Genomic DNA, 23,038 nt, shown 5'->3' on the forward strand with positions numbered 1-23,038 from the left:
GAGGGTACTGAGGGAAACTGATAAAATGTGGCAGCCACAAGACTGCTCCTCGAAGGCCTCCAGCTACAGGGGATATAAGTAGTCAAAGCTATGCGATCAGTAGTCTGCTGGGCTATCAACTCTATCCTCTGTCTACACGGAGGCCATGCTTCCCTTCAACGGCTCCCAGTGACCGAGCAAGGCAGGAGTACACACTCAGGCAGGCCTGTTCCTGGGAGGCGTGGACTCCTCTGTCCGTCACCTTTAGCTGGAGGACTCCCCAGGGCCCTTCCCAAGCCTTCCTTAGCCTGTATGGCACTAGGACTCTTATCCAGCCTCCCCTGCCTCTCTCACTCACTTAGGGTCAGACTTGCATCAAGGCCTGATGGCTCTCCCAGCTTTCCTAGGCTCCGCCCACCTCCATTTTCCCTTACAGAGGCATTTTCCCTAATAAAATCCTTGTTTAGCTCTTTGTTCTGAGAGGACACAGCTAACATATAAGGAAATATTTGAGCCAAGGCATAAAGAAATGAAAGTGTGAGCCATTAGGTATCGTGGGAAGGGTGCTCTTAGACAAGGGGTGCAGCAAGTACAAACGCCCAGAGGTGAGAGACTGCCGGGTGCATGTCCTGCTAACTGACCCAAGCCTTGTGCAACTCAGAGGTTGTTTTTGGTAGATGATGATAGCCACCAAAATCGTTGCCTTGGTCATGGTTAGCTAAGCCCCACAACTTAATTACTAGGTTATAATAAAATCAAGTCTCAAACAAATCTTGTCACACAAGCAGATATTTAAAACATTCATTAGGAAGCAGGGATCATACGATCCCTAAAACCTGTAAGCTCAGGAAAGTTTTAGCTCTCTGTCCTTTGTGCACAAAAAGATTTTCTCAAAGCAGATAGAACATTCCAGAAACAGAATTTCGTTTCCCTTTTAACAGCAGCTGGCATTATACTTGACAGACCACATGGTTGATCAAACTTCAGGTGCCATCACTAAGAGTGAAGACCATACTGGATCCTCATACCCAGTTCTTTGTTGTTGTTGTTAATCTTCACCTGAGGATATTCTTCCATTGTCTTCTTTTTAAATATATATGTATATTTATTTATGTCAGAGAGGAAGGAAGAAGGAGAGAGAGATAGAAACATCAATAATGACAAAGAATCATTGATAGGCTGCCTCCTGCACACCCCCGACTGGGGATCAAGCCCACAACCCAGGCATCTGCCCCAACCGGGAATCGAACTGTGACCTCCTGGTTCATAGGTCGCCGTTCAACCACTGAGCCATGCTGGCCAGGATTTTTTTTTATATATATAAGAGAGAGAGTGGAAGGAAGGGGGAGCGACAGAGAGAAACATCAATGTGAGAGAGACACACAAGGCTAGGGATCAAGCCTACAACTGAGGTATGTGCCCTTAACTGGAATCGAACCAGGACCTTTATTCCACAGGTCGATGCTCTATTCACTGAGCAAAACTAGCTAGGGCTGAACCAGTTGTTAAACCAGAGTCCAACAACTGTAGGGAAGGCTGAGTCCACTTAAGGACCCTGCAGAGCCACCGAAAGCATGGTCAGTAAATATGTCCCTAATCATTCCCAAAGGAACCTGTGGTTATTTACCAGAGTTAACTACACACCGGATAAGGAGAACACCAGATCTTCCAGAGTTGGCTACAGGCTCTGCGTTGACACTGACACCATGGGACCTGAAACATCAGCAAGGCCCCAGTTGGAGTGGGAGCTTGTGGAGCCAGGCACCAGATGTCTCACAGGGGGTCAGATGTGTCCATGCACCACCATGTGGAGATGTCCCTGGTTCCCGAGGACACGGTTAAGATGGACGTACTGTGCAGCTTACATTGGTCCCTTCACCCTGCCTTGACCCAGCGAGTATTAAATCAGAAAACATACTGCATCCCAGGTGGGATTGTGGCCCGGAGCACCATCTTCAAAGATAAAAGGATTCAGGAGAGGTAGTTCCCATCATATCCCCATGCAGTGCACCTGCTTGGCTCCTGCAAAAACCAGATGGATTACGGCAGATGACTGTGAACTACTGTAAACTTAGCGAGGTGCACAGCCCGATCATAGCTGCTATGCCAGGAGCAGCAGTCTACTGGAACAGATCCACACCGCTTTGGGAACTTCCTAGGGCTACTGATCTGGTGAACAGGTTCTTCTCAATGCCAATGATAAAGTGGATGAAAGGCAGTTTGCCTCTATACAGGAAGGACCACATTACTCATTAATCCTCTCTGCTCTCACTTCTGATACCTCCCAAGTGAAGAATCTCTGTACAAGACTGTTTCCAGCTCTGCTTCTATTGATGAAGCTGCGACATATATTGATTCAGGAGAGTTACGTAAATATTATGGAAGAATTAGGTAAATATGTATTAGGATTATCCAGAGAAACAGAACCAATAGGAGAAAGAGGAAGTCCACTCTCTGCTCTCTGGAAGCTGGACTCAGGAAAGCTGGTGGTGTATTCCAGTCCAAGTAAAAGGCCTGAGAACCAGGAGCAACAATGGAGTAAGTCCCAGGCCCGGGGCAGGAGATAACCAATGTTCCAACTCAAACAGTCAAGCAGAGAGACAAAATTCAACCTTCCTCTGTTTTTTTCTTCTATTTGGCCCTCGGCCCTCGGTGGGTTGGATGAGGCCCATGAGATTGAGGAGAGCAATTTTCTTTACTCAGTCCACCAATTCAAATGCTAATCTCTTCCAGAAATACCTTCACAGAAACACTAAAAAATAATAGATACCTACCTCCCTGGGTATCTATCCTGTGGACTAGTCAAGGTGACACACAAAATTAACCATCTCACCCTAGCTGGCTTGGCTCAGTGGATAGAGTATCGGCCTGCGGACTACAGGGTCCCAGGTTCAATTCTGGTCAAGGGCACATGCCTGGGCTTAATCTGGGGGGGGGGGGGGGGTAGGCATGCAGGAGGAGACCAATTAATGATTCTCATCATTAATATTTCTCTCCTTCCTCTCTGAAATCAACAAAAATATATATTTTTAAAAATTAACCATCTCAATTATTAAGCTATGAGATATTTATATATGTATGAAATACATATACAATTTTCAACTTTTTTTTTCGTAAGCAGGACGGTCCCTGTATATTTTACGGCCTCTCTGATTTTTTGGCTTTAAATATCTGTTCTTTTACAAACTAGTAATGCCAGTAGAAGGTAGGCTTTTAAAAATTTTTTGTCAGAAATAGCTAAGATCTGGAAACAGCCCAAGTGCCCATAAGTAGATGAATGGATAAAAAAGCTCTGATACATTTACACCACGGAATACTATGCAGCAGTAATAAAGAAGGATCTCTTACCCTTTGAGACAGCATGGAGGGACCTGAAGAGTATTAACCAGTCAGAGAAAGACAAGTATCATATGATCTCACTCATATGTGGAATCTAATGAATAAAATAAACTGATGAACAAAATAGATCCAGAGACATAGAAGCATGGAACAGAGTGGGATCTCAGAGGGAAGATGGAGGTGGGTGGGTGGGTAGGTGGGAAGAGATCAACTAAAGAACTCCCATGCATATATGCATAACCCATGGACACAGACAATAGGGTGGTGAAGGCCTGGCGGGGGGACGGACAGGGGAGGGCTAGAGGGGTCAATGGGGGGTAGAGGGGGACTTATGTAATACTTTCAACAATAAAGATTTAATTAAAAAATTGTCAGAATTTTAAAATTTATAATCATATGTGGGTCTCTTGAATTTCTAAAACATTTTACTTTTCATGGATATCCAAAATACAGAACCTTTGGTTTGATATTTGGAGGACAAAAGGGTGCAGTGACAAACTTGCAATGTGAACTATAGCCACTGGGTGGCGATGCTTGCCTATCAATTTTGTGGCACCTGTTAACAGAGAAATAGGATAAAAGAAGCTAAAAGCCAGTTTCTTCCAATGAAGAACTGGACTTAAAGTCACAACTGGGCTTTCATATTTTACCATCAAAGCCTGGTTGGTTTTATATACTGGCTGTATGCTGGTAAATACAGTACTTAGATTTTTGTCCAATTTGTTGCTAATACTCTGATACAGCAGAGTATCAGCTACCCAACGTACTAAAATGTCTGCTGTTAGCCAAGCTAAATTTCCCCATCACGTGTAATGGCATGTTCCTACAGATGTTCTCATTTATTTGTTAATTTGGAGTAGCTGTAAATCTCTAATTTGGGAAAGAGTGAACTTAGTCTTATTTTTTAATTATTAACTTTCAATTATTCAATTAATGTATGATTTTTATCTTTTTAAAAATTTAACAAAACACGATATGTGGTTAAGTCGAAAGTTCTCTTTAACTACAGCCCCACATATATCTGGTGCCACAGAAAAATATTATTTTAGTGTGTGTGAGAGTTTAAAGAAAATTGGAATAATATGTATTTCATTCTGCAACCTTATCTTTTCACTCAAAACTATATTGGAGCCAGAACCGGTTTGGCTCAGTGGATAGAGCGTTGGCCTGCAGACTCAAGGGTCCCGGGTTCAATTCCGGTCGGGGGCATGTGCCTTGGTTGCGGGCACATCCCCAGTGGGGGGCGTGCAGGGGGCAGCTGATCGATGTTTCTCTCTCATTGATGTTTCTGGCTTTCTGTCTCTCTCCCTTCCTCTCTGTGAAAAATCAATAAAATATATTTTTAAAAAAAGATGACTGCAGCTAAAATTACTTATAAAAAAAAAGGAAAAAAAAACTATATTGGAGGTGATTTTATAACATTTTTTAGGCCTAAACCACTATTTTTCACTCTTGCATTTTAGTATGAGTAAACTACATCCTATTTAACCATTCTCTTGGTGGACATTAGGGTCATTTCTATTTTTTTCTTTTATAAGGAATATACTTGTACAAGTTTTCTCTTGCACCTGAGTGAGGGTATCTCCTGGGTAGGCAGTGATAAGAACTGCTAGGTTATAGAAAATGCTCACATTAAAAAAACTTAATAGATGTCTTTAATTTGTTTTCCAAAAGTTGTGCTTCAAATAGTTTATGAGTGGATCTATTTTTCCATACACCCAACCCCTGATACAAACTTTTTAAATGTTTTTCAGTCTGATACCTAAAGCAAATCTCAATTGTATTTACTTTGTATTTCTGTAATTTCCAAGAAGGTTGAACATCTAAGTTAACTGGCATTTCATGTTTCCTCTACTGAGAATTGTCTATTCATACCCTTGGCCACATTTCTGTTGGGTTGTCTCATTAATTTAAGGGAGTAATTTATATGTATATTCTGCATACAGACCCTTATGTATTGAAATGTTATTGTCTTCACTTGTAGTCTCTTTTGACCTACAAAATTTTTTTTATGTAGTCAGTTTTATTAATTTTATCCATTAGATCTTTTTCTTTCTTGTGTCTTGTTTAGAAAGACATTCAAGATATAAAGATATTCTGTAATAGTTGTAAAACACTTCATCTAATGCTTTTATTGTTTATATATAGATTTGGAGTAGATATTTTTTAATTTTTAAAAATGTTTTTATTTTTTTCAGAGAGGAAGGGAGAGGGAAAGACAGGACATCAATGAGAGAATCACTGATGGGCTGCCTCCTGCACGCCCCCTACTGGGGATTGAGCCTGCAACCTGGGAATGTGTCCTGACCAGAAATCAAACCAAACTGTGACCTTCTGGTTCATAGGTTGATGCTCAACCACTGAGCCACACTGGTCGGGCTGGAGTTGATTTTTATGAATGGAATGAGACAGGATTGTATATCACTATTTTTTTCAAACAGGTATTTTATTGTCTGAAAATAATTTGACTATTAACAGACTTTATCTGAAGGTTTGAAATGCCATTTATAACATAAAAATTTCCATATACATGGGTCAATTTTTGGGAACTATTTCTATGATTCTTGAATCAATATGACAAGGGTTCAAGTGCTATAGCTTTATAACATGCTCTGATTTTTATTCAATCAAATTGCTCTTCTTTGTTCTCTTACAACATAGTCTTTGCTATTCATAACATTTACTTTCATATAAATTTTAAAATCATCTTGTCAAGTTGCATTAAAAAAATCCCACTGGGGTTTTTATTGGAATTGCATTAAATTCATGAGCTAATTGAAAGGAAGTAACTAGGAGAAAAATGATATTTTACAATCTTGAGTCTTCTTATATCACATAAATGTGGTATACTCTAATATTACCTCACTGGTTTCAATCATCGTCTTGAATGGTTTCAAATCTCTGCTTATAAATTCTTCTCTTCAGTTTTCTGAGAACAGGATCTTCCAACTTTTTAGGGCAGTAATCTCCAAATTATTTTGATTATATATCCCTATGAGTAAAATTCATGAGCATGAAAATAAATACACACACACATACACACACACACACACACACACACACACACACACACAGGTTACTTACACCAAGCATGTCAAACTCAAAGACTAACATGGGCCAAATGAAGAAGGTTCAAGTTTATGTGGCCCGCAAAAACAAAAGCCTCAATTGTCATAGAAATGTAGGTTTATTTCGATAAAGACACGCTGAATACAAATGGCTGAAATAAATGAGTAATTGTTAACATAAAATAATTGGACATTTTAATAAAAATTAATTTTTCTTGCCGTAACCAGTTTGGTTCAGTGGATAGAGCGTCGGCCTGCAGACTGAAAGTTCCCGGGTTCCATTCTGGTCAAGGGCATGTACCTTGGTTGCGGGCACATCTCCAGTAGGGAGTGTGCAGGAGGCAGCTGATCGATGTTTCTCTCTCATCGATGTTTCTAACTCTCTCTCTCTCTCCCTTCCTCGCTGTAAAAACTCAATAAAATATATTTAAAAAAATTAATTTTCTTGAACATTAACTTACCAGACACTGAATAACTGCACAAATTAAAAAGCATAACGCAAATAAACCTATTTTTCTTGTTCTCCAAAAGCGAATATTTCCTGTTGCGCACACCAAACAAGTCAGTCCAAGACTAATGATTTGGCAATGGGCTGCTAAAATAGTTGCCGCTAGTATTAGTGGACAGAAATGGTGTGCCTGCATGTAAAGCGTGTAAGGGAAATGAATGCAACATGATTACAGTAATCAGTCGTTAGCCAATGTTATAGTTCATTATTAATAACTAGGGGCCCGGTGCACGAAATTCGTGCACTGGGTGTGTGGGGGGGCGGGGGAGTGTCCCTCAGCCCAGCCTGCCCCCTTTCACATACTGGGAGCCCTCAGGCGTTGACCCCCATCACCCTCCAATCGCCTGATCGGCCCCTTGCCCAGGCCTGACGCCTCCGCCAGAGGTGTCAGGCTTGGACAGGGGACCCCCATCTCCCCCCGATCACTGGCTCTGGCCCCCACCCAGGCCTGAGGCCTCTGGCCCAGGAATCATGCCTGGGCAGGGGACCCCCCATCTCCCTCTGATCGCTTGCTCCACCCCCCGCCCAAGCCTGACGCCTCTGACCCAGGCTTCAGGCCTGGACAAGGGGATCATCATATCCCCCCAATCCCCAGCTCCGCCCCCCACCCAGGCCTGATGCCTCGGCCAGAGGAGTTGACCCTAATCACCCTCCGATCACCAATCACCAGATCGGCCCCTTGACCAGGCCTGAGGCCTCCGACAGAGGCGTCAGGCCTGGGCAGGGGACCCCCAGCTCCCCGCGGTTGCAGGCTCTGCCCCTGCCCAGGCCTAACGCCTCTGGCTGAGGCGTCCGGCTCGGGCAGCAGGGACCCGCAGCTGCAGCGGCCCCGCGATCGTGGGCTCCGCTTTAGGCCCAGGCAAGGGACCCCTAGCTCCCGGGACTGCCAGCTTCGACCGTGCCCAGCTCCCATCGCTGGCTCCACCCCTACTTCCTGCTATCACTGGCCAGGGCTGCAAAGGCGCCTGGTTCTCCGATCATGGCTGGGGGGCAGGGCAAAGGCGGCCCCAGGGTCGCCTTTGCCCTGCCCCCCAGCTCTTAGCTCCCCCCTGGGTTTCCGATCACTGTCAGTGGCAGGGGGCTTCTTCCTGCTTTCCCTTTTGCCTCCCTGCATTGTGCCTACATATGCAAATTAACCGCCATCTTGTTGGGAGTTAACTGCCAATCTTAGTTGGCAGTTAACTGCCAATCTTAGTTGGCAGTTAATTTGCATATAGCCCTGATTAGCCAATGAAAAGGGTATCATTGTACGCCAATTACCATTTTTCTCTTTTATTAGATAGGATTATGCCTAACAGGATATTGTAAAAATTAAGTTACAAAATTTTGATTAAAACGTTTCTTACATACCATTTTATTGGCTGGGCCACAAAAATATTTGTTGTGGGCTGCATGGTCCATGGGCCACGAGTTTGACATGCTTGACTTACACCATTATACTAATACTAGAGGCCCAGTGCACAAAATTCATGTATGGGTAGGGTCCCTAGACCTGGCCGGCGATCAGGGCCCATTTGTGGGGTGACCAGCGGGATGATCGGGGAGGCGGGGCCAGCTGGCAAGTGATGGGGGGGACTGGGTGGACTGGGACCTGGCTGGACTGGGACCTGCGGGCTGGGGGCAACTCCTGTGTTGAGTGTCTGCCCCCTGGTGGTCAGGGTGTGTCATAGCAACCGGTTGTTCCACAGGTCATTCTGCCATTCGGTGTATTTGCATATTAGGCTTTTATTATATACCAGGGGCCCGGTGCACGAAATTAGTGCACTGGGTGTGGGGCGGGGGGGGAGTGTCCCTCAGCCTAGCCTGCCCCCTCTCACATACTGGGAACCCTCAGGCGTTGACCCCCATCACCCTCCAATTGCAGGATCGGCCCCTTGCCCAGGCCTGACGCCTCTGACAGAGGCGTCAGGCCTGGGCAGGGGACCCTCATTTCCCCCCATCACTGGTTCTGCCCCCCAGCCCAGGCCTGATGCCTCTGGCCTAGGCATCCGGCCCGGGCAGCAGGGACCCGCAGTGGCAGCGGGGGGCGCTGTGATCACACGGGCTCCGCCCCTGCCCCTGCAAGATGCCTCTGGCTGAGGTGTCCGGCCCAGACAGCGGGGACCCGCAGCTGCAGCGGCCCCGCGATCGTGGGCTTCGCTTTAGGCCCAGGCAAGGGACCCCTAGCTTCCGGGACTGCCAGCATCGACCGTGTCCAGCTCCCATCGCTGGCTCCACCCCTACTTCCTGCTATTACTGGCCAGGGTGGAAAAGGCGTCTGATTCTCTGATCATTGCTGGGGGGCAGGGCAAAGGTGGCCCCAGGGCTGCCTTTGCCCTGCCCCCCAGTTCTTAGCTCCCCCCTGGGTTTCCGATCACTGTCAGTGGCAGGGGGCTTCTTCCTGCTTTCCCTTTCGCCTCCCTGCATTGTGCCTACATATGCAAATTAACCGCCATCTTGTTGGCAGTTAACTGCCAATCTTAGTTGGCAGTTAATTTGCATATAGCCCTGATTAGCCAATGAAAAGGGTATCGTTGTACGCCAATTACCATTTTTCTCTTTTATTAGTGTAGACTAGAGGCCCGGTGCACAAAAATGTGTGCACTCGGGGGGGGGGGGAGGGTCCCTCAGCCCGGCCTGTGCCCTCTCGCAGTCTGGGACCCCTCAGGAGATAATGACCTGCTGGCTTAGGCCTGCTCCCGGGTGGCAGAGGGCAGGCCCAATCCCTAGGTGCAGCCCCTGGTCGGGCTCAGAGCAGGGCTGATTGGGGAGTTGGGGCGCCAGCCCCTGTCATGCACAGAGCAGGGCAGATTGGGAGGCTGCGATGCCACCCTCAGTCACGCTCAGGGTAGGGCCGATTGGGGGGTTGGGGCACCGCCCCGTCACACTCAAGGCAGGGTTGATGGGGAGGTTGCGGCGCCACCCCCTGTCACGCACAGAGCAGGGCCAATCAGGGGGTTGGGGCACTGCCCCCTGTCACTCACAGAGCAGGGCCCATCAGGGGGGTTGGGGCTCTGTACCCTGTCACGCACAGAGCAGGGCCAATCAGGGGGTTGGGGCGCTGCCCCCTGTCACGCACAGAGCAGGGCCCATCAGGGGGGTTGGAGCTCCACCCCGTTACGCACAGAGCAGGGCCAATCAGGGAGGTTGGGGCTCCGTACCCTGTCACGCACAGAGCAGGGCCAATCAGGGGGTTGGGGAGCTCCCCCCTGTCACACACAGAGCAGGGCCAATCAGGGGGTTGGGGCACTGCCCCCTGTCACGCACAGAGCAGGGCCCATCAGGGGTGTTGGGGCTCTGTACCCCGTCACACACAGAGCAGGGCAGATCAGGGGGTTGGGGCGCCGCACCCTGTCACACAGAGACGCAGGGCAATCAGGGGGTTGGGGATCTCCCCCCTATCAGGCACAGAGCAGGGCTGATCACAGGGTTGGAGTGCCTTCCCCTGTCACGAACAGAGCAGGGCGGATAGGGAGGTTGTGGCCCCGCCCCCTGTCACACACAGAGCCGCAGGGCGATCAGGGGGTTTGGGCACTGCCCCCTGTCACACTGATCCCGGTGCCGGGAGGCCTCACGGCTCCACTGATCCCGGTGCTGGGAGGCATATTACCCTTTTACTATATAGGATAGAGGCCTGGTGCATAGGTGGGGGCTGGCTGGTTTGCCTTGAAGGGTGTCCTGGATCACAGTAGGGGTCCCCACTGGGGTGCCTGGCCAGCCTGGGTGAGGGGATGATGGCTGTTTGCAACTGGTCACACACCCTTCAGGGTGCGGGTCCCCACTGGGGTGCCTGGCCAGTCTAGGTGAGGGGCTGAGGGCTGTTTTCAGGCTGGCAGGTGACTGAAGTTCCCAACCGCTCCTTTTTTTCTTTTTTATTCTGGGCCAGCTTTAGCTCTGGCTCCAGCTCTGAGGCCTCTGCTGCTGAAAGCAGGTATCTGTTTTGTTTGGGTTCTATAATCGAAACACTGTATCAACTCCAGCTCTGAGATCCTGGCTGGCTGAAAGCAGGTTTCTGGGGTTTTGTTTAGCTTCTATATTTGTAACAATGTTTCTTAAATTGCAAGCTCAGAGGCCGGCAAGGCAGGCAGGGAACGTTAGTTTCCTCCGTCACTGAAGCAAGCAAGTCTCATGTTAGCTTTAAGCTGCCTGGCTGCCGGCCGCCATCTTGGCTGGCAGTTAATTTGCATATTGCCCTGATTAGCCAATGGGAAGGGTAGCGGATGTACGCTAATTACCATGTTTCTCTTTTATTAGATAGGAGGACTAGAGGCCCAGGGCACACAAAATCATGTGCGAATGGCTTGCTTCCGCTTGCCTCAGCTGGCCACCCCGCCCTCCGCTGCTCATAGCTCTTAGTAGCTCACACCTTGCCCCGCCTGCCACGAGAGCCACGGCTCTCTGGCAGAGGGTTTGCGGGGGGACAGAGAGGTGCTCAATGCACTTCCCAGTGGTCGTTACAGCATTACGGCCACTGGCCTTTTATAATATAGAGAGGATATAGTTTATATACAGAGTAATTATTTAAATGAGATAAAGATGAAATAAACTGATTTTTTAAAATATATATTTTATTGATTTTTTACAGAGAGGAAGGAAGAGGGATAGAGAGTTAGAAACATTGATCAGCTGCCTCTTGCACACCCCCTACTGGGGATGTGCCCACAACCAAGGTACATGCCCTTGACTGGAATCGAACCTGGGACCCTTCAGTCCGCAGGCCAATACTCTATTCACTGAGCCAAACTGGTTATGGCTAAACTGATTTTAAAATAAATGTCTTATTTTGCTTGTTAAAACATTTGTTCTCATTAAAAATTGCTGTGGTTGGCCCAGCAAGTGTGGTTCAGTGGTTAAGCATCGACCCAGGAATGGATCAAGTCAGTAGGCTTGATCCCCAGTAAGGGGCGTGCATAAGACAGCTGATTGATGATTCTCTCTCATCATTGATGTTTCTCTCTCCCTCTCCTTTTCTCTCTGAAATCAGTGAAAATATATATTTTTTAAATTTATTGTGGTAAAATATACATAACAAAATTTACCATTCGAACAATTTTTAAATGAAAAGTTTATTGAGAATTTTACATTTATGGTCATGATACAGGTCTGTGCTTTACTTTTCTTGCAATGTCATAGCAATGCTGGCTTCATAGAATGAGTTAGTAAGTATTTCCTACCCTTCACCTTTTGGGAAGATTTCTTTTTCCCTTAAATGTTTGGTAAAAATCACCAGTGAAGCCATCTGGACCTGTAATTTTCTATGTGGAAAGGTTTATAATTAAATTTCAATTTCTTTAATATAGGGCTGTCCTAACCGGTTTGGCTCAGTGGATAGAGCGTCGGCCTGCGGACTGAAGGGTCCCAGGTTCGATTCCCGTCAAGGGCATGTACCTTGGTTGCGGGCACATCCCCAGTAGGGGGCGTGCGGGAGGCAACTGGTCGATGTTTCTCTATCATCGATGTTTCTAACTCTCTATCCCTCTCCCTTCCTCTCTGTAAAAAATCAATAAAATATATTTAAAATAAAATATAGGGCTGTTCAAGTTATCTATTGCTATTGAGTGAGCTTTGGTAATTTGTGTCTATCATAGAATTTGTCCATTTCACTTACATGGGCAAATTTAGTGCCAAAAACTTGCTCATAATATTCCCTTATCATGTATTTTGCTTGTTTGTTTTTTAGTTGCTTTAGGCAAGAGGATAACTCTAATGCTTGTTACTTCATCTTAGCCAGAAGCGTAAGACAGGACCTGTACTCTTACTCTGAGATAAGAGTTATTGGACAACTTTGAGCAAAGTTGTGAAATGAGTTACTAGTTACAAAATTCTGGCTGTTGTGTTAAGAGTAATCTGAAGAGGGTTAAGGGCAGAATCAGGGAGACAAATCAGTAGTTAACTGCAAGAGACTACATTGGCTTGGACCAGTGTGCTGGTAGTGGTGGTCAGTCAGAAAGTGGTAGAATCTTAGTCAAGTTTGAGCTGACTGGGTTGTCTGAAGGATTAGTGTGGGGTGTGGGAGAAGTCAAGGATGCTTCTAAGGCTTTTGTCCTGAGTAACTGGAAGAATGGAGTTTTGCTGAGAAAGGGAAGAAAGACTGCAGGAGGAACTGAGGAGAGGGTGAGGCCTGTTCTCCTTTTTTAAAAAATATGTATCTATTGATTTCAGAGAGGAAGGGAGAGGGAGAGATAGAAACACCACTGATAAGAATCATGGATCAGCTGCTTCCTGCATGCCCACACTGTGGATCAAGCCCGCAACTGAAGCATGTGCCCTTGACCGGAATCAAACCTGGGACCCTTCAGTCCACAGGCCGATGCTCTATCCACTGAACCAAACCGGCTAGGGCAGTGGTTGGCAAACTGCGGTTCGGCAAACCGCGGCTTGCGAGCCACATGCGGCTCTTTGGCTCCTTGAGTGTGGCTCTTCCATAAAATACCGGCTTCTGCGCATGGGCCACGAAGTTTCAATCGCACTGTACGTGCGCGCCCGCACGTGGTATTTTGTGGAAGAGCCACACTCAAGGGGCCAAAGAGTCGCATGTGGCTCTCGAGCCGCGGTTTGCCGACCACGGGTAGGGTGAGGCATGTTTTCCTGGAGATGCCTATTCATCCTCCAAGTGAAGATTTCAAAGTAGGCAGTTGGTTACATAGATTGGAGTCGAGGGGAATGGTCGGTGCTGGAGATACATACTGAGAGTCATAACCATTCCAATGGTATTTAAGGCCCCAAGACTGGAGACTGGATGAGGCCATAGAGGAGTGAGAAGAGGCGGGAAAGAGATCCAAGACTTAACCCTGAGTTAGTGCTCCATGCAACAGACTAAGAACAGCTGGGAAAGTAGACAGAAAACAGTCAAGTGTGGTTTTTTTTTTGGAAGCCTGCAAGTATTTCAGAGGGTGCAGTGATTGGTTATGTCAGACTCGATAGAACAAGTAATTTATGGACTGAAAAATGACTACAGGATTTAGCAACAAGGAAGTCACTTGTGACCTTGGAATCGTGTGGATTAACTGCAATGGCTTCAAGAAAGAATGAGAGAAATGTCGTATTTGTTAATTCACCTGCTCACTAAAATGTAGAGGTAAACTCAAAACCAATACTCACAGTGCTTTCCTTGGCCTTTGGCAGACATGTGCAGCCTGGCCAAAAACGGGAGTTGCATGCAGCACGTGGTTCCCAAATGAGACAGAACAAAGCAACCACCTTATTTCAACTATTGCACTGGTCTGTTTCAAGCTGTATTTTTAATATTTTTGTGGTTTGTGTTGGTTTTGCTGTTTAAATGCCCCTCAAGTATAGTGCTGAGGTGTTGTCTAGTGTTCCTGAGCACAAGGAGGCTACAATGTGCCTTATGCAGGAAACACTTGCTAGATAAGCTTCTATAGGCATGAGCTCCAATGCTGTTGGTCATGAGTTCAACTCATGAATCAAACAATATACAGTAAGTTTATCTTTAAACAGATACACACATAAATCAAGATTATGTATTGATGGGGGTGGGGGGGGAGGTGATGTCACAAAAATGTAATGACCAGAGTCTGGCAAAAACCTAACCTTTGTATTGCCCCTGGGAACAGTGGTTCCGACTTGCTAAGTCAGTGTTTGCTATGACCTAAAAGAACATAACTCTACTGAAGAAGGAGAATCAATTCTAACAGAAATATTTTCAAACATCTCTTTTTAAAACGATGTCAGAAAGGCAGGTACTTACTCCACTTGTTCTTGAATTACCTTTACCTTGCAAGTCCCAATTTTTTAAAAAAGCCATCTGCTGGGACGTATTTCTCACTTGAAAAACGTCAGCCTACTTGGGACACGTATCTTTGTGCAAAAGGAAGTATGTATTAGAGCACATCAACTTCAAGACAGCAGTTCTCTCTGGTCAAGGAAAGGCAGAGGAGTGAGGCTGTTGCCTTCGCTTGTGTCTAGCATTTCTCTAAAATAGAAATAAGGCATATGATCTTACACTTGAGCAATGGGTAGATGCTTTATTATCCTATTCTTTTTGGAATATTTAAAATGTAACGATAACTTAATCAGATTAAATCACACTCGTGTAATATTTGACTATTGGCTAAAGTGCCACCGTCCGATGGACAGCTCCCGATGAGCTGGCGATGTCACTGACCACATGGGAAGGTCAGGGACACGCTGTTACAGTTCACAGCAAACAACTGGATGGCTTTAGGGCAGACTCACCCCCTCCAAAACGACTCATTGCAATCAGGCTCAAGTATTAAATTACAGCCAGAAAGTACCGGTCCCGTTTGGGTTGGGGGCGGTTTCTAGGGCTGAGACCAGACCTGTGCCGGCCACTCACTCACAGGCTGGGGATGGTGAGCATGTCTGGCCTCCGGCTGGACAGGACCGAGCGCCTCCAACCAGGCTGGGGACCGTCTGGCCGGCCGGCCATGTAAGGCCCAGAGAATCATGCGGTCCGGCCCTGCCAAGGCATTAGGGGTGAGTTAATTAAACGTTTGACCAAATATAGCAGGCTAAGTTGATAATTTTGTTTGTCAAGGGAACGATGTTATAAATATCCAAAAGGCCCCTGGCAGAAGGAGGGTTCCCCACCCCTGCCGGAACTAGGAGCGTGCAGCAGAACTGGATTCGGCAGCACCGGAAACGGCAACTCCCACTTGGGGCTCTGCAGACGGAGTTGAGGCTGCCTTCCAGGAAGCCAAAAAAAAAAAAAGGGAGAAAGAGAAAAAGGAGGGATAGCGGGGAACAGGCCCGCGCCCGCCGCCCACGCGCCGCGCCCCCACCTCTTCGCCTTCCCGGCTGCTGCCCTCGGCCTTTGGCCGCTCCCTGGTGGCCCAGCCCTCGGACGCCGCGGCCCGCCGGCCACTGCCCGCCGCCGGGGACCTCAGGTGCGTACCCCGCCTCCGCCGCCATTAAGAGCGGGTGCTTTCTTTGGAACTTTTTGCTACCCCGGGCCCGCCGAAGGGGAGGCTTAGGGAGGCCGCCCGCCCAGGCGCCTGGAGGGAAGCGCCCCTTCGCCGCCGGCCCAGCGGGCCCCGAACCGCGCTGCTGGCGGGCAGGGCCCCAAGGGTGGGGGTGGGGCGAGGAAGCTCGGCCGCGGGGGTGACGGTCGCACGCACCGAACGCGCCTCCTTCTCCCTTCCGATTGGCCAGGCGGAGCGGTGGGGGCGGATGCTGCAAGCCCTGGGCTCTCGGGGGCCCGGGGTGCGTGAGGCCCCGCCCCGTTTGACGTACGCGGGGCTCTCGCGCTGTGGGCAGACGTGCCTGATTGGTTAGGTTAGGAGGCGGACTTCCCCTGTTGCCTAGTAACTGCCGGGTTCCATGGAGTCGGGCGCCACCGCTCGCCTTGCGAGTGGCCGGCGGCGTGGGTTTGTCGGGGGTGTGGCCAGTTGGGCTGTCTCCAGCGGCCTGTTGGCCGGAGAACCCGGAGGCCCGAAGAAGAGCCTATGGCCCACGTGTAGTTTAGAGACAAAGGGGGGAAAAGACCCCCAAGGCTGTATTTTCCGCCCTTCAAACCCAACCTTTGCTGTTGACTGAGGTACCCCAATGAAATTCACCCTTTAAAAGTGCATGATTCATTTGGTTTTTAGTTTATTCACGGAGGTTTTGCAACCATCACCACTAATTCCAGAACATTTTGATCACCCAAAAAGGAACCGGATTCCATTAGACCAGCGGTTCTCAACCTGTGGGTCGCGACCCCTTGGTGGGGGGGGTCCAACGACCCTTTCACAGGGGTTGCCTAAGACCATCGGAAAACACATATGTAATTACATGTTGTTTTTGTGATTAATCATATGCTTTAATTATGTTCAATTTGTAACAATGAAAATACATCTTGCATATCAGATATTTACATTACGATTCATAACAGTAGCAAAATTACAGTTATGAAGTAGCCACGAAAATAATTTTATGGTTGGGGGTCACCACAACATGAGGAACTGTATTAAAGGGTGGCGGCATTAGGAAGGTTGAGAACCACTGCATTAGACAGTCATTTCCCATTTCCCACCCCAACCCCTGGCAACCGCTAATGTGCTTTCTGTCTCTATTGCTCTGACTCTTCTGCACATTTCCCATAGATGGGCTAAGGAGCCATTTGGGTCTGGTTTCTTCCATTCTCTTTTATGACTGAATAATTATTGTATGGGTATACCTCATTTCTGTCAATTTATGGCAATTTGGGTCGTTTCCATTTTTTTGGCTATTGTGGATAAATGCTATGAGCATTCCTGTACACTTTTGTGTGCATATGTTTTCAACTCTTGGGTATATACTAAGGAATGAAATTTCTGGGCCAAGCTCTGTGTTTTAATTTCATGCTGGTAATTTGAAGTAAACAGATGTCTAGGTATAAGATTGGCTATTGCTCAGAGCTGCAACTGAAGAATTCAACAGCCTTTTCTCCCTCTTTCTTTCCACTCAGAGAGGAAGGCTTGGTCAGTGGGACTGGCCACCTGGACGTTAGTGGACGCAGGGCTTGGTGCCAGCTGCAGCAGGTGTCAATCTGCAGTGGCGATTTGGAGTGGGTCACTGTTCTTCCTGCCTGCCTGCTGTTCAGCCCCTGATGTTTGCTGCCCGCAGCTCCGAGTTTTTGCCCACACCTTCCTTATTCTCAGGCCACAGAACTTGCTCGGGTGCTCCCCACCCCCACCCCAGTTGTTGATTCTGTGTTCCCATATGCCCTGGACCATTTCAAGGATGTCTGGCTTTTCATTTTGCCTTTATTACCTGCTACTCTGCCATGTCGGTCTGCCTCACTTGAGAGTGCAGGAGGCGGATTTTTCCACCTTTGTTTCCTCCCTGCCCTTCCTGGCACTGTGTTGGTTTCACATAGCAGGTGCTCAATACATTTTTGGTTGGTTGTTGTTTTTAAATTTTTTATTAATTATTTGGTGAGGCTAAAGTTCTTGACTATTTGTTAATCATTTACATCTTATTGAAAATACATGTTATTTCTATTTCTCTTCCATACTCCTTGAATGCCAGAATATTTTATTGTCTTGAAATTTGTTGTTATTAGTTTAAAAAATTTTTCCAGTTTTATTGAGATATAATTGACATATAACATTGTATTCGTTTTAGGTGTACACCATAGTGTGTGTGTGTGTGTGTGTATACACACACACACACACACACACACACACACACACACTAGAGGCCAGGCTCGTGGATGGCAAGCGCAGCAGTGGTGGTGGGAGCCTCTCCCGCCTCCGCAGCATTTGGACATCCCCGAAGGGCTCTTGGACTGCAAGAAGGTGCAGACCTGGCTGAGGGACACCCCCCCCCCCCAGCAAGTGCACACATTTCATGCACTGGGGCTGTAGTAATTCAATACAGTAAATTCAATAATAAAAATAAGCAAACAACCCAGTTTTTAAATGGACAAAAATTTGAGCAGGCATCTCACCAAAGATGATATATGGATGGCAGATAAGCACATGTAAAGATGTCCAGCATCATTAGTCATTATGAAAATGCAAATATAGCCCTGGCAATTTTGCTCAGTGGTTAGAGCGCTGGCCCATGGACCGAAGGATCTTGGGTTTGATTCCCAGTCAAGGGCACCTACCTCAGTTGCAGGTTCCCCAGGCCAATCAATGTGTTTTTCTCACGTGGATGTTTCTCTCTCTCCTCCTCCTCCTCCCTCTCTCCACTCTCTTTAGAAATCAATGGAAAAAATATCCTCAGGTAAGAATTTAAAGAAAAAAAATGCAAATTTAAACCACAAAGGATTTCACTACCAACATATTAGAATGGCTAAAGCAGCCGTGGGCAAACTACGCCCGATCCGGCCCATTTGAAATGAATAAAACTATTGAAAAAAAAAGACCATACCCTTTTATGTAATGATGTTTACTTTGAATTTATATTAGTTCACACAAACACTCCATCCATGCTTTTGTTCCGGCCCTCCGGTCCAGTTTAAGAACCCATTGTAGCCCTCGAGTCAAAAAGTTTGCCCAAGCCTGGGCTAAAGGTTTTTTTTTTCTCACCTGACAATATTGTTGGTTGACAAAGGTGTGAGCACCTGGAGTTCTCATGCATTAGTGATAGGAACACTAATGGTACAGTCACTTTGGAAAACAGTTTGGTACTTCCTTATAAAGCTAAAAATATACTTAAGCTGTGTCCCAGCAATCCCACTTTTAGGTATTTACACAAGAGAAATGAAAACTTAGGTTTAATCCAACCAGCGTGACTCAGCCATTGAGCATCCACCTATGAACCAGGAGGTCACGGTTCAATTCCAGTTAGGTCACAGGCCCAGGTTGTGGGCTCGTGGGACATGCAGGAGGCAGCCGATCAGTGAGTCTCTCTCATCATTGATGTTTCTATCTCTCCCTTTCCCTTCCTCTTTGAAGTCAATAAAAATATTTTGTTTTAAAGAACACTTAGGTTGACACAAAAGCCTACATGTAAATGGTTATAGTGGCTTTATTCATAATCATAAAAAAAAAACAACAACTGTGAATAACCCAGAAGTTCTTTAAGAGGCAAAAAGGTAAATTGTATATCCCTACAACAGTGTACTTAGTGAAAAGAAGAAGAAAAAACTGATACAGTGAACAGCACAGCGTGGGATTCCATTTATATGACATTCTGGGATACCAAAAAACTACAGGACAGAGACAGATCCGTTATGGCTGGAGGCTGGGATGCAGGTATGAATCGACTACAAAGAGGCCTGGAGGAGTTTTGGGGGTGATGCAACTGCCTTTGCTATACCTTGATTTTAGCAGTGGCTACAGATGTTATACTTGTTAAAACATAAAACTATGCACTAAAAAGGTGACGTTACTCTATGTAAATTATACCTTAATTTTAAAAAGTTTTTATGACATGAGCAGGTATTTCACCTCTAATAATCAAAGAAATGAAATGTAATTTTAATGAGAGTCTAAGTTTACATCAATTGAAAGAATTTTTATAGTAAAAACTTGTTCCTTTACTTTCAAGGAAAGAGTAAATGGTCTGTTTGACCGTTTCCCCTCTTGCTAAATAAAATATGCAGACATAAACAATGATTGACTGAGCTCAGACATGAGCGTCCCAAGCTATTTGGTCAGCTTCATGGAGAGACCTCTGAGCTTGGAGGTTGTTTTAAGGACACAACGTCATGACCTCATGATGTTTTTTTGATTTCACAAACCACCCACATGGGAACATTTTATAACGCGTCCTCCAGGCACCGGGCATGCACCGGCTTCTTCCCTTTCTGAGTGCTTGCATGGGAATAATTGGAGCATTAAATTGGATTATCGGAAAAGCGCTGGCACCTAGTAGTATGTGTTCTCTGAGTGTTCATTTCTTTTTTCTCCATCCAACCTCTCTTTGATTTCATTTGATTTTTAAAAATAGCTTTATTTACCCCTAGCCAGTTTGGATAGTGGATAGAGCACAGTGGGTCCTGAGGACTGCAGGGTCTCGGGTTTGATTTTGGTCAAGGGCATGTACCTTGGTTGCAGGCTCGATCCCCAGGGCCGAGTGCAAGAGACAACCAATCAATGTGTCTCTCTCATGTAGCTCTTTCTCCCTCTCTCTCTCTCTCTCTCTCTCTCTGTCTCACCCCTTCCCTTCCACTCTCTAAAAATCAATGGAAAAATATCCTCCGGTGAGGATTAACAACGACAACAACAACAAAGCTTTATTTAGATAAAATTCACATACCACGCAATTCACCCATTTAAAGCAATTCAGTGGTTTTTAGTGTAATCACCACAGTCAATTTTGGAACATTTTCATCACCTCAGAAAGAAACCCTGTAGCTCCCCCTCTCCTCAGCCCTACGCCACACTGATCTTTGTCTCTGAGATTTCCCTATTCTGGACATTTCATATGGATGACTCATAAAATATGTGGTTCCCTTGATTTTAAATTGAGGGAGCTCAGGAACGGTCAGAGGTGAAGGTGGTGGATTTAGTGTATCCTTCATAGAAGAGGAGGCTGGGCGCAGCCCTCTGGGGTCAGGGAGCTGGTGAATGGTCTGGGAAACCACAGCCTGCCTCTCTTGGCTGCCAGCTCTGTGGGGACCAGTGCCTCATGCCTCCTGCTGCATAAGCTTACATCACCGGCCTGGGCTGCTTTTTTTACCCTTTGCTTACAGATGTAATTAGCCAACTATGGCAGGGGCATGACAAGTATTTATATAACACATGCTTTATTTAACAAAAGCTTTCTGTGGTGTTGGAGAAACTTTTTCAAAGAAGTGTTTTAATGCTAACTTGATACAGAGTGTGGCAGAATTTGGAGTGAGCTTTTATGCAGGAGAAGTCCTAGCAGGAAAGGAAAGGGGATTTTCTCTTCCCGTCTTTAGTGTACAAAACCACTTATCTCCTTCTCTGTGTATGCGAGACAGGATGTGGTGTCTGCCCTGCCATGCTGAACTATGACAAAACGTCGTTGGATCGGTAGGGTTCCTTTCCTTCCCTCCTCATCTAGGAAATGGTGAACATGCTTCTTCTTTCTCTAGTATAAAACCTGAATTTACTTTATGAGAAGGTGGTGTCTAGGTTTCGTGGGAAATACACTACATGAAAGTTAGCATTATTATACAGAGGTCTTGGTAGATCACTTACTGTGTTAAGTGTCAATTTCTTCAACTCTACAGGAAGGTTTGAAGCAGGTCATGTGGGAGGACCCCCACAGCTCTAAATGTGAGCAGGACTCTGTGGATTTCTACCACTTATTTCTTTCTCCTTCTCTTGTACAGGGATCATGGCCCAAGTAGCAGTGTCCTCCCTGCCCATGGAGAATGAGGCCTCCTCAGAGAGCAGGATGGAGGTGACGTTCCTCATGTCTGCTCTGGAGTCCCTGGTGAGATGGTCTGCAGTTCCATCAAACGTTCTGTGGTTGGATCGCTGTAGAAATAACAGAACCGGGGAATACTTCATTTTTAATATTCAAATTCAGTTTTACGTCCTATCTAGATAAGCATACCCTTCTCCATAGGGGATAATGGGCTTGTCATAGTTTGTTTTTCTTACATGATGGATATAATGATATAAATTTAAGCTTTCCAGATCTGACATTTTAATGAAGGCACCTGTGTTACCTTGTTCGAGAATATGTCTTGTCTAAATTCAAAGGTAAATTAATGCGCCACTTGCATGCATCTGTTTACATCCATTGGCAATAAGGGTCAGGCTAACAGCTCGTGCCTCCTGGTATGATGCTCTGAGAAGGAGCAGAACCACTTCTGTGGCGTTTCCACCAAACCCCAAATCTAATGAAGGTACATCATACAAACCCAGATTAAGGGACAGTCTACAGACTGGACTTATATGTAAATGTCAGTGTCATGAAAGAAAGAAAAACCTGTTCCAGGTGGAAGGAGACTGAAGAGACAGGACAGCAAATAAAAAGTGTGACCCTGGATTGGATTTTTGATCAGAAAAAAATAGATATTTACTTATATAAAGAAGATTATTGGGTCAATTGGCAAAATACCAAATATTCACATACACACACACACCTTGACCTGTCATGTTCAGACTGTAGAAAATCAAATATAAAGAGAAATTTTGAAAGCAGTCTATGATACACTGGATAATGGCTGCCCAGAGACGTTCATGTCCTCACTCCTGAGCCTGTGAATGTTCCTTTAACTGGAAAAGTGATGAAGTGAAATGTGATTAACGCTCTTGAGATGAGGAGATTATCCTAGATTTTCTGGTGGTAAATAAAACTGTTTCTTAAAAGAACTTGGAATAAGTTCTTTTGTCTTTTTTTTATTTTTATTGATTTCAGAGGGGAAGAGAGAGGGAGAAAGAGATAGAAACATCATTGATGAGAGAGAATCATTGATAGGCTGCCTCTTGCACCGCCTATACTGGGCGTGTGCCCTGACGGGAATCAAACCGTGACCTACTGGTTCATAGGCCTACACTCAGCCACTGAGCGGCACCGGCTGGGTGGAATAAATTTTAAAAGAAAGCATCAGGATCTATGTGAAGAGAACTAGAAATATCTTAACCGAGAACTGATCACATTCCTTCATTTGACAAATATTCATGAAGTGCCTCCAGTATCTAGGCCATTTTCCAGGCACTGGAGCTGTAAGAGTTGAGAGGACAGAAGGAGGTCCCCTTCGCATAAATCTCATATTCTATTTGGGGAGATGGACAATAAGCAAAATCTTTGCATGTGTGAGGCCTAAGAGGTCTGCTTAAGAAAGTACAAA

The 23,038-nt window shown here is 46.1% G+C and overlaps 1 protein-coding gene across 5 annotated transcripts in view; it reads left to right on the forward strand.

The window, feature by feature from the left end:
• Positions 1 to 15,145: 15,145 nt before the first annotated feature.
• Positions 15,146 to 23,038, forward strand: part of LOC132233170 (general transcription factor II-I repeat domain-containing protein 2) — a 49,409-nt gene continuing 41,516 nt past the window's right edge. For 2 of the 5 annotated variants that reach the window (XM_059693421.1, XM_059693418.1), the window contains exons 1-2: positions 15,355 to 15,740; positions 21,569 to 21,672. In XM_059693421.1, the coding sequence (XP_059549404.1) occupies positions 21,574 to 21,672 (99 nt within the window). In that variant the 5' untranslated portion in view covers positions 15,355 to 15,740; positions 21,569 to 21,573. Of the gene's footprint in view, positions 15,331 to 15,354; positions 15,741 to 21,568; positions 21,673 to 23,038 lie in introns of those variants that run through there. The other 3 variants (XM_059693417.1, XM_059693420.1, XM_059693416.1) reach the window with 3 other exon arrangements.

This window comes from Myotis daubentonii, chromosome 4 (assembly GCF_963259705.1).
Source record: "Myotis daubentonii chromosome 4, mMyoDau2.1, whole genome shotgun sequence".
Taxonomy (NCBI): Eukaryota; Metazoa; Chordata; class Mammalia; order Chiroptera; family Vespertilionidae; genus Myotis; species Myotis daubentonii.